The sequence below is a fragment of the Fusarium pseudograminearum genome, chromosome 3 (genome assembly GCF_000303195.2).
Source record: "Fusarium pseudograminearum CS3096 chromosome 3, whole genome shotgun sequence".
NCBI classification, from domain to species: Eukaryota; Fungi; Ascomycota; class Sordariomycetes; order Hypocreales; family Nectriaceae; genus Fusarium; species Fusarium pseudograminearum.
In genome coordinates this window covers 3,762,647-3,773,983 of record NC_031953.1, presented here as the reverse complement: position 1 = coordinate 3,773,983, position 11,337 = coordinate 3,762,647, and the positions used below count along the sequence as shown (strand labels likewise).

Below are 11,337 nucleotides of genomic sequence, written 5' to 3'. Positions count from 1 at the left end.
CATCATGGCTCGTGGTCGCCCTTCGACTCGGGGCGCTCCCGAAGCCTCGTCGACGACAGATGGTGAGCGTCTTGTTGATCGAATACTTTGGCAATACTAATAAGAATTAGTCTCTCGAGAGCCATCTGTTGCATCTGGCCGAATGACTCGTTCAGCTGTAACAAAAAGTCAAGTTACCTCATCTGCATCGACCCCAGCTCCAAGCACAGAAGTCCAGGTGGCATCTGGGCCACGACCAAGAGGCCGTCCAAGAAAGAGTGTCGCTTCTGTTGATGAATCGCCTGCTGCAAAGTCACCCGCTCCTGGCGCTGTCCCTGCTAGACAACGTGGACGTCCTCGTAAGGCTCTTGTCGCCGAAAGTGAGTCTGGATCTTCAGTGCCCACCCCTAAGGATCTCGACTCAGAGAGTGATTATTCAACTCCGGCCTCGAGCAAAGTACCCACCCCAGCGGCAGGCGGCAATGTCAAGATTGAAGTTGTTGTTCCTGGCCCTTCTACTTCTGCTTCACTTGCTACTGATCGCGAATGGGAGCTGCGCAACAGTGCTTATTCGATGACAAGGGGCAAGGGCAAATCAAGAATGATTGCAGATTCCGAGGATGACGATGATGATCTTCTCGACAATTCCCGGGACGCCCAGGTGGCCCGTCGTCTTCAGAATGAAGAGCTCAAACAACTACCGACCATACCAACTCGCCCCATCCGTCGAAGTGTCAGATCGTCTTTGTCTACTGCCACTCCAGCCCAAACCTCAGTGAAGCGAGAACGGGCGTTGACTGATACAACCGCCAAAAGAGGACGTCCACAAAAGAAGCAGAGAGTTATCCCTGATTCCGACGATCAAGACATCGACATGGATGCTGAAATCGCTGCTGCAGCGGCGCTAGATTCGGAAGAGCTCTCGTCACTGAGCTCACATGCGGACGAGGAATTTTCGGATGATGATGGCAGTGAGGGAGACGGAGATGAGTATGCCTCCAGTGACGATGAGCCGCTCAGATCTCGAAAGTCAAGGGGAAAACTCCCTGCACGCGCCATCGCGAGCACAGCATCTCTCGGAAATGGTATTGCCACTACAGTTCCGCCCTCTGATATGACAACTGCGTTGCATAACGGCCCCTCAGGCGACGAACTTGATGCTTTGGAAAACGCGTTGGGGGTTGTCGGATCATCTGACTATGACAACATCACATCTGCCATTGACACCGGTACTAGCGATACTGACGGAGATGCTGCCAGAACCAATGTTGCTGCTATCTCTCGAAGCCGACGAGGTTTCAACTCCCTCACGGGTCGAAGCAAGCGCCATATTAGGGAACGAGAGCGTTTGGAAAAGAACCATCCTGAGATTAAAACGATGTGGCAAGACTTGGAGGATAGGCCTGTTCTCAAGGCCGGAAAAGCCGCCCAGCCTCAAAACATCTCACGTCAACTCAAGCCGTTTCAGCTTGAAGGTCTAGCTTGGATGACGGAGATGGAAAGGGGAGAGTGGAAGGGTGGATTGCTCGGCGATGAGATGGGTCTGGGCAAGACCATTCAGGCTGTATCTCTGATAATGTCAGATTACCCTGCAAAGCTCCCATCGCTGGTGCTCGTGCCCCCTGTTGCTTTAATGCAATGGCAATCGGAGATCAAGTCGTATACTGACGGTACCTTGAAGACATTCGTTTACCATGGGACGAACCAAAAGACCAAAGGAATAACCGTCAGTCAGCTCAAGAAATTCGACGTGATCATGATGTCGTACAACAGTCTCGAGTCCATCTACCGCAAGCAAGAGAAAGGCTTCAAGCGCAAGGATGGGATTTACAAGGAGAAGAGTGTCATTCACGCCATCAACTTTCACCGAGTCATTCTGGATGAGGCACACTGCATCAAAACGCGAACCACCATGACTGCCAAAGCATGCTTTGCTCTCAAGACCACCTTCCGATGGTGCTTGACTGGCACACCTCTCCAGAACCGAATTGGCGAGTTCTTCTCTCTCGTTCGCTTCCTGAACATCGCTCCCTTTGCGTCTTATCTGTGCAAGATGTGTCCTTGCTCGACGCTTGAGTGGTCTATGGATGAACACAGCCGCTGCTCTGGCTGCAAACACGCAGGTATGCAGCATGTTTCGGTTTTCAACCAAGAACTTTTGAACCCCATTCAGAAGTACGGAAACCGTGGGCCTGGAAAAACGGCTCTTGGGCGCCTACGGTTGATGACGGATCGCATCATGCTGCGTCGACTGAAGAAGGATCACACCAACTCTATGGAGCTACCTGTCAAGGAAATCTATGTTGATCGTCAGTTTTTCGGCGAGGTTGAAAATGATTTTGCCAACAGTATCATGACTAATGGTCAGCGCAAGTTTGATACCTACGTCGCACAGGGTGTTCTCCTCAACAACTATGCCAATATCTTTGGTCTCATCATGCAGATGCGACAAGTTGCTGATCATCCCGACCTTCTCTTGAAGAAGAATGCCGAGGGAGGACAGAATATCCTTGTCTGCTGCATTTGTGATGAGCCGGCAGAGGATACGGTACGCAGTAGGTGCAAACACGACTTTTGCCGGGCCTGTGTTGGTAGCTACGTCCGCTCGACTGATGAGCCTGACTGCCCTCGCTGCCATATCCCCCTATCGATCGACCTTGAACAGCCGGAAATTGAACAGGACGAGAATCTTGTCAAGAAGAACTCGATCATCAACCGAATCAAGATGGAGAACTGGACCTCTTCATCCAAGATTGAACTTCTTGTTCATGAGCTACACAAGCTCCGTTCTGACAATGCCTCGCACAAGTCAATCATCTTCTCCCAGTTCACCACCATGTTGCAGCTCATCGAGTGGCGCCTGCGCCGAGCTGGTATCACTACAGTAATGCTTGACGGCAGCATGACTCCTGCTCAGCGACAGGCTTCTATTGAGCATTTCATGAACAACGTGGATGTTGAGTGCTTCCTCGTTTCACTCAAGGCCGGTGGTGTGGCGCTGAATCTGACCGAAGCCTCTCGAGTCTTCATTGTTGATCCGTAAGTTTTTCGATTCCTCCCTTGTAATTTTGACTAACCATTGTATAGGTGGTGGAACCCGGCTGCAGAATGGCAGTCTGCCGATCGATGCCATCGCATTGGCCAGACTCGACCTTGCACCATTACCCGTCTCTGCATTGAAGATTCGGTTGAAAGTCGAATGGTGCTGATCCAAGAGAAGAAGACCAACATGATCCATTCTACTGTCAACGCTGACGACAAGGCTATGGAATCGCTTACCCCAGCGGATATGCAGTTCCTTTTCCGTGGTTCTTAAATCAATAGGAACATTCTACCTGTACATTTTGGTAAAGGGTGCATTTGAAAGGCCATGTATTATTTTACCCTCCGACTAATCCCTGTCTACCCATGAACATTTCATGGGCAGAAGCATGTACACTATGGCTCCTTGGCCACCAGGTCAAATGGGATCGGATACGGAGCAAGGAGTTAGGCGCCAGCACGATGGGCTGTGATACAGCACCATATTGGTTCATTTTTGGCATTCTCAGGGGCGTGTATATTTGCTAGTTAATGAACAAATAAATACCTGAGTTAAACAAGCGTTCACTTTGTGAATCGTGAATGTTCGTCGAAGGACGTGTAGTGCATTCATGTGCTAAGTGGAGGTCACTGGGGATCCATCACGATGTTTTTCAAGAAGGACGTTGTGTTAGTATTGAAAATAAGTCTAACGAGTCTATCTAGTTCTTTTCTTGTCTTTTTTTTTCTAGTGCTCTCATGTGAACAGACATACTGTAGTTGCCATCGATTCTGATGGATCTCAAAAACCAAATTTTCAAAAAGATTCCCCAAAGAGAAAACGAAAGAAAAGCGTTTGGCTAGAAAGAAAGATCTAGTCTAGCACATTTGTGACATTGCAGAGATCACAGTCCGAGAAGGGCCTTGGCACCTGGCTCGCTGCAGACGTAGATGACGTCGTGAGCGTTGGAGAAGCCGTTGAACTGAGTGGCAGAGCACTTGGTGTATGCGCCCATATCCTCAAAGTAAAGCCAGTCGCCGACGTCAAGAATGGGGTCGAAGCGAGTGCTATCAGTGATGCGATCGATACCGTCGCAGGTAGGACCCCAGATGGAGTATTCGAAGCCCTCGCCGACGGGAGTGGGTTCGGCGGCGGCGGTCTCGAAGAGGGTCTTGCCAGAAGTGCGCAGGATCTTGGCGGTGGGCTGCTGGTGATCAAACATGATGTTTGAGAAGTTTCCGTAGACACCGTCGTTGACGTAGAGCATGTAGCCCTTGCCATCGAGAGTAGGGTCCTCGACAGTGCGGCGAGCGATGATGTTGCAGGCAATGGTGAAGGCCGTAGCAACATAGTAGCGACCGGGCTCGGCAATGATCTCGACGCCACTGTGAGGCGGGAAGAATTCGTCGAGAGCGCCACGGAGGACGTTGGCCATAGCCTCGAAGGTGTCGCCACAGAAGCCACCACCAACGTCGAGGGTGCGCATGGCGAACCCAAAGTCGCGTGCCTGCTGGAAAACGGTGTGGGCGTCGCGAACGGCCTTGAAGAAGGCGAGAGGGTCCGAGGCACCAGAGCCAACGTGGAAGCTGACGCCAACAACGTTGAGACCAAGGTCCTTGGCCAGGGCGAGGAGACCTTCGGTGGTGTCCATGGCAGCACCGAACTTCATGCTGAAGCGGCACAGGGACTCGCTGTCGTCGGTCATGATGCGGAGGAAGAGCTCGGCTCCTGGGTAGAGCTTGGCGATCTTGTAGAGCTCGTCGGCATTGTCAAAAGTCATCTGCTTGACGCCCACAGACTTGACGTATCGGACGTACGAGTTAGTCTTACAGGGTTGGGCGTAGATGATGCGGTCGGGGCTGAGGCCTGCGGACAGAACCTGCTCAATCTCGGTCTTGGAGGCGCAATCGAAGCCGGTGCCGAGCTCAGATAGAAGCTTGATGATCTGAGGATCGGGGTTGCACTTGACGGCTAGTGTATGTGTTAGTGGCTGTGGAACAGGGTGTTACACGAGAAGCTTGTATTGCTTACCATAGAAAGGCCGGACTCGAGGGAGATTCTTCTTCCAGCGGAGATGCTGGCGGTAGACCTCGCCAAGGTCGGCAACGAAGAAGGTATCTTCGTCGCCAGGCTCACACATCTCATGGTCAATGGCCTCCACGCGCTGGTGGAGAGCCTGGCCGATGAGTTGCTTTGGGGTAATCAGGTCATGTTGCTCAATAGAATCCCGGATGATGGGTTTCTTTAATGCGATATGAGGATGATTGACATTGTGGTTGTAAGTGTCGAGGACAGCCGTTGCCATAACCATATCCCAAACAGTTGCGGGGGTTTTGTTTTGGGAGTTTGTTGACGAGGGATTGAGTCCGGAGACTGACTGATTGACTTGATGTGCAAGTGTGGTAGTAGTGTAACCGAAGAATCGGATGATGTTAGGGTGGTCGGGAACGGCGATGAACTGATCCCTCGGTGATTTGGCGAGGCCTCCTCGACTCTTCCTCGGCGAGAGGAAGAACCTCTAAGTACCTCCTATGCGGCAGCTGACGGGTGTCGAAGAACGACGGGGGAGGATGGTCGGGTCTTGGACCGTGCAAGACAGAGAGATCGAGGAGCTTATGGTCGAGCAGCAATAGCAGCGGGAGGAGGGATCGCGTTGATGATGTGGGAGGGCTTGCAGAGGCTGAAATCTTTGTCACTGACGAAGCTGACGGCCGGAGGAGCCGTAGTGAAGATGTTGCCTTTTAAAGACCAAAGGCGGGTCGAGTTGTGGTGGAGGTATTGAGCAGCTGGGGGAGAGTTGCTCAAACGAAGACGGACGGTTTTGCTGTTGATACCAACGGGTTTGGTACTGTTGTAACGGTGTGGAAAAGTATACGATTTGTCCTTGACCTTGACAGAAAGTAAGTAGTCGGGGAAGGGGGGGGAGGAAGGAAAAAAAGTATGGGGGGGAGACGGCGCCCTTTTTATCTAGTCTTGTCCAAACACAGAAAAGATGGAGGTTGTATTTTTTCCCCCTTCCTTGCAAGCAGGTAAAGTCTGTGCTGATTCTATTTCCAATGGTTGGTTCGGCAAGGGGGAAAAAAGGTGGAGGAGACAAGTCTTGGTCTAGGTCGTTCGGTCGGGTCGCTTCGAGATCTCCATACGGAGGTGAGAGAAATTTTTATTCCTCCACTGTGACGTTTACAAGAGGGGCAGTATCTACAGGGGGTGATTCAGGCGGAGCACAGGGAGGCTTAGAGAGGTAGACGTGCCTGGCTATCAACAAGAAAGGACCTACAAATACAGTGGTAGAGGTACTTGTCAATGCTACTAATTGCAAGCAATAATAATGTTTAGGATTCTTCCTGTAGAATTCAAATTGACATGTGGCATGACCTCGTAAACACCACCCAATCCGGGTTCTGTAAATAAATTGGCGGTGATGATCCATGATCCATCTCGATTCTTAAAGAGCTATCCCTGGTTCAGGCCCTCTTAAACCCCGCGCTAAACCCAACTCAAACCCCAAGCAAGACGGCACAATGCAATTCTGTGGCGTTCTTTTTCTCACCTTTTTCCAGTATCTCGAGAGCATAAAAAGAAAGGAAGGAGAACATGACCATGTATGGAAGTACTCTATACATGCAATGCAATGCAATGCAGCCCTCTGAGAAAGGAATATCGGATTCCGTCTTCTCTCCGGATACTATACATTTATAGTACATCAACAAGCCGTTGACCGACAGAGTCACCGAACGGGTTACAATGGAGGCGTCATGTCACTTTTCAAATGCCAACTTCCAAGACTACTTGGTAGACAAGTCCCGATAATTCCCTCAGTAGCATAAACAGTCACAGTCACCGTACGACTCACCCTCACGGGCCTCACCCGACAATCCTAGGCGGGAACAAGCCCCAGCCTTACGCGGTCAGGCACCATTTAGCTAGCCCCCTGGACAATAATTCATGGACAGACAGACAGACCCAGTCAAAGCTTAACTTTCACATCGTCATGTTCCCCATCCAAGAGTTCCATTAATAATGCCTCTGCATGTCCGGATACATAGGGATAGGCCTCTTCGTAAATTATTCAACGAATCGGCTTGTATCCGGCTGTAAGAATAGCATGGATAGTATCCGTATATCTGGCAACTCTTACCCGGGCACCTCAAAGTATCAGAGAAATAGGCTGCTGGGAATATATGAGACGAAATTCGTAGGCCACTTGGACTAGGCTTCTTAGACTATTTATTTTTGTACCCTGAGACTTAGGAGGCCAACTTTGCTGCTACCCACCACTAAGCCAGGTACACGACAACATCAAAGTAGCAATCACAACACAGGACACGAATCTTCCATCCAAGGTATCTGCTTATTTATTTTCAAACATAATATATGGATACCGAGGTCTTGATATTTTGATACATCAAAGACAATGTTCAATATATGTACTCTGTTCTTTAGTCCAGTAAATCCATCGCTCAAGGACTCCGGCTCTGATAGAACGAGCTACCGTCTCTCCTTTCCAACCCATCACCTCAAATCCCGTCGTCCACATCTCTGTCCAGTCTATACCAATCATAAAACCACATCGTGCTTGGTGCTTTCGCTCCGCAGCCCCGAGGGTTCCTATAGTATAGCCAGTGCAAAAAGTAGCTTCCAAGAGTCAAAGTAAACAGAAAGAAAAGGGGAGAGGTTTGTGTATGTTCTTGCGTTGCTCTGTGATCTTTAAGCCATCGAATAGGCAAAAAGATGTATCGTATCTGAACGCGTAACTAGAGGTTGAAAACCCCCATATTCAATCAGGGTTCCGCTGCGAAGCAACGTGAGGAGAGTCATTTATGCTTTGTTCATCTGTGTAGTCTACACTTCATCGTACATGTTGTCATACAGCTGGCTGTAGCTGCTTCGTCAATCCTTTTAGCACGCTGCCGCCTCCGTCTCTAGTGCCGTCATAAGCTCTTTAGTCGTAAATCTTTTACTCAGCGCCCTTAACATCCATCTCGCGAATCTGCCACTCGCCGTCAACCCACGCCTGCTTCTCTCCAAGGAAAGCCACTCGGCCTTCACCCTTGGCCAGTCCGTCGACAAGGTAACGCTGCGCAGCCTCGCGAACCTGATCCTTGGTAACATCCAGAAGCTGCTCTCGCTTCTTCTGCTTCATCTCTTCGGTGATGCCCGAGAGGAAACGGCCCATGCCCTCTTGGTTCACAGACTTGGGCGCATCGACTCCTTGGAACACAGAGATCTTGGCCTCCTCCAAATCGCGGTCTGACCACTTCTTATCGACAGCCCATTGGCCAGCGTTTCGCATGATGCTAAGGGTGTTCTGGGGGTTGGGATCCCGGTAAGAGTAGAAGCCGAAGAGGCCGTCCAGGGCTCGAGAGTAAGCACCGCCACCGTATGCGCCACCCTTCTCACGGATCTCATGATGGAGATGTTTGTGTGTGAGGAGCTGAGACAGAATTTGAAGAGGTGCACCCTCTGACGATGTGTATGAAGTGGTCGGCAGTGATAATCCACCATAGTAGACTTGGTAAGGTAGAGGGTAGAAGGTCTTGCTATCCTTGGGAAGCTGTCGGGGCGAAGGGTTCTTCAAGTTCAAGGGGTCACGAGAAAGGTTGCCCACAAAGTTCTGCAGCGAAGCCCCGTTTGCCGCAACGCTCTCCGAGCCACAGGTGATCGCGGTGCGGAGATTTCCACCGACAAGTGCGAGGTTCTGAATCTGCTTTAGCTTGAAGATGACGTCCTCAAGCTTATCAGTCTCAGGGCGGCTGGCCAACGAAGTCACCAGCTGCACTTGTGAAAGACCAGACACTTGCTGTCGTAACCACGCAGATCGGGTGAGGCCAGACTCTGCGCTTCCCATGGCAAATCTGTGTCCGGTTGATGCAATGTCGTTAACAACACCGTCAGCAGAAGCCTGGAGAAGCTGGCGAATTCTAAGGGCAGCCTCAGGACTATCAAAGTCGGTTCCCAAAACAAGTTTCTGAATGATGTCAAACATAACAGGAACATTATGGTCCAATGCCATACCAGTAAAGATGATGCCCTCACTGGCAGCATGGAAATCTGTGGGAGATGGTGTGCAGTGGTATCCAACTGAAACGCCGCCAGTCTTGAGCTTGATCAAATCCTCGAGCTGTTCCATGTTCAAGTCCTTGGTACCGAGGCGCATGATGCTGTCAGTGAATAGAGGAACCAACTCACGAAGTTCATCTGGCAAGTTCTCCAGCGTGTTGATAGCACGGAAGTATGTCAAGCCGTTGGTGGGTGCCTCGTGCCATTGGATCTTGGTTCCGTTGGCGTTCTCGTCTCGAACAACGACAGCCTCTTTGCTTCGGGGAATATCCTTGACATGGACAGTTGGCAAGCAACCAAGATCTTCGGTGTTTGTCTTGTTTTGCTCGACCAACAATTCTTGCTCTTGCTTCTCAAAGTGCTTTCGCGCCTTCTCCTCGCTTCCAGCCTCCTTGATCGCCGCCTGAATTCTAGTTGAAAGCCTCTCCTGCTCCTCCTTTACCAAGTCCTCGCCATAAGTTGTTGAAGGGGCCATGGTGAAAGTCAGGGTATTGTCGTTGAGGAGATACTTGTCAATAAGACCCTCCAAGTAGTTGCCCTCGGCCATCTTGGCCTGGAAGCCATTGATGGTGTCATTCCATGCCAATGAGTCGAAAGGATCGACACCGTTGAACCACTTTGGCTTAAGACGGTTCAGCATAGAGAAACCAAAGTTGGCAGTCTTATGCTTCAGTGAGAGCTCCAATTGGTGCAGGGAGCCGTCAATCTTGGTCTTGTCAAAACCCTTGTTGCGCGCATCGCGCAAGATTTGCTGAACCTTCTCCTTGAGCTTGGACACATCACCCTCCTGGACACCAGTCAAGCCAATGGAGAAGATCCCCTTCTTGGCAGAACTATCATAACCGGCGTTGGGGCTCCAATCAGATCCCATACCAGCCTCGATAAGACCACGGTATAGGGGGGAACCGTAACCATCCATCAAAAGAGTGGAGAGAAGAGCCAGGGAGAATGATTCGAGAACATCAGTGGTGTCGCCCATAATCCATGAGACGGACGTCTTATACTGGCGATCTTGATCAACAAGGGGGTCGAGGGGACCGTAGAGGGTCACTTCCTTGGGGCCATTGAGAGTGACTGGCTCATGAACCTGCTTGTCGCCTTGGATCTTCTCGAAAGCTTGGAGCTGCGCGTCAACCTGCTTGAGGTGGTCGATCAGCGGCATATCACCATAGGTGAAGACCTTGGCGTTGCTGGGGTGGTAGTGTTCGGCATGGAACTTTTGCAGTTGCTCGTACGTGAGGTCGGTGATCTTCTGGGGGTCACCGCCAGAGTTGTTGATATCGGGGAAAATATGATCGTGGAATCGGATATAGTATAGGTAGCCAGCATCCGACATTTGGCCCTTCATCTCATTGTACACAACACCCTTAAACACAAGCTTCTTACTCGCCTCGTCCTCAGCAAGGGGGTTCTCCGGCCCAATTCTCCAGCCCTCCTGGGTAAAGTCGGACTTCTTGAGCAGTGGGTGCAACGTTGAGTCCAGATACACAGACATGAGGTTCTTGAAATCCTGCGCGTTGGTTGTTGCGAAGGGGTAGAACGTGTGGTCCGAGGCTGTGAAGGCGTTCATGAAGTTCGATAGCGTTCGTGGTAACATCTTAAAAAAGGGATCTCGAATCGGGTATCTGGAGCTGTTAGTCTTTGGCCCTTACATGTTTATGCCAACAAGGCGACTCGTACTTTTCGCTACCGCACAGCGTGGTGTGCTCGAGGATATGAGGAATACCGGTATCATCCGGTGGGTTCGTCTTGAAGCCGATTGAGAAGACATTGTTGCTGTCATCGCGAGCGATATGGAGATAATCGGCGCCGGTCTTATCGTGTTGAAGGTGTAGAGCCGTCAACTCGAGCTCCGGGACATGCTTGGATCGAACAAGGGTGAAACCATGGAGCTTCTCGCCAGGTTTTGGGAATTGTGACAGCTCCGTCACGGCCTTGCGAGCGCCAGCAGCGGCGTTGCGAAGCATTGTGGCGTGAAATAACTAAAAGACAAACCAAAGAAAATATAATAATACAATAAACAAGGAATAAATGTTGTACAAATCGTGGGGACGAGGAATTTATATCAAAGGAGATAGGTAATGTCGTTAAAGAAGCAACGGAGATTTTGCTGCACGTAATGAATGATCCGAAAAAGTGGAAGGGTTCTCTGCTTTGTAACCAAGCGCCTTAGCAGATGGAAGGCCCGGTCCAGCCCACGTCAGTTGCCAAGGCTCCATGCCGTAATTGTGGGTGCTCCAGTGGCGCCAGTCAGTGGAAGACCGCTGTGCGATAGT

The 11,337-nt window shown here is 50.7% G+C and overlaps 3 protein-coding genes across 3 annotated transcripts, besides 1 other annotated feature; 1 reads left to right on the top strand and 2 right to left on the bottom strand.

Annotated features, from left to right (window-relative positions):
• Nucleotides 1-4: 4 nt before the first annotated feature.
• Nucleotides 5-3,295, top strand: FPSE_03075 (uncharacterized protein; the record flags this gene model as incomplete). Its single annotated transcript, XM_009256194.1, has 3 exons — nucleotides 5-62; nucleotides 111-3,018; nucleotides 3,067-3,295. 3 exons carry the CDS (start codon nucleotides 5-7, stop codon nucleotides 3,293-3,295), a joined length of 3,195 nt encoding a protein of 1,064 aa, XP_009254469.1.
• A 610-nt stretch (nucleotides 3,296-3,905) lies between these two features.
• FPSE_03076 (uncharacterized protein) lies at nucleotides 3,906-6,603 on the bottom strand (the record flags this gene model as incomplete). Its single annotated transcript, XM_009256195.1, has 5 exons — nucleotides 3,906-4,972; nucleotides 5,033-5,519; nucleotides 5,702-5,890; nucleotides 6,279-6,307; nucleotides 6,552-6,603. 5 exons carry the CDS (start codon nucleotides 6,601-6,603, stop codon nucleotides 3,906-3,908), a joined length of 1,824 nt encoding a protein of 607 aa, XP_009254470.1.
• A 19-nt stretch (nucleotides 6,604-6,622) lies between these two features.
• Nucleotides 6,623-6,642: a microsatellite.
• Nucleotides 6,643-7,958: 1,316 nt separating this feature from the next.
• FPSE_03077 (uncharacterized protein) lies at nucleotides 7,959-11,028 on the bottom strand (the record flags this gene model as incomplete). The annotated part of the gene is made up of 2 exons (XM_009256196.1): nucleotides 7,959-10,686; nucleotides 10,742-11,028. 2 exons carry the CDS (start codon nucleotides 11,026-11,028, stop codon nucleotides 7,959-7,961), a joined length of 3,015 nt encoding a protein of 1,004 aa, XP_009254471.1.
• Nucleotides 11,029-11,337: the final 309 nt, after the last annotated feature.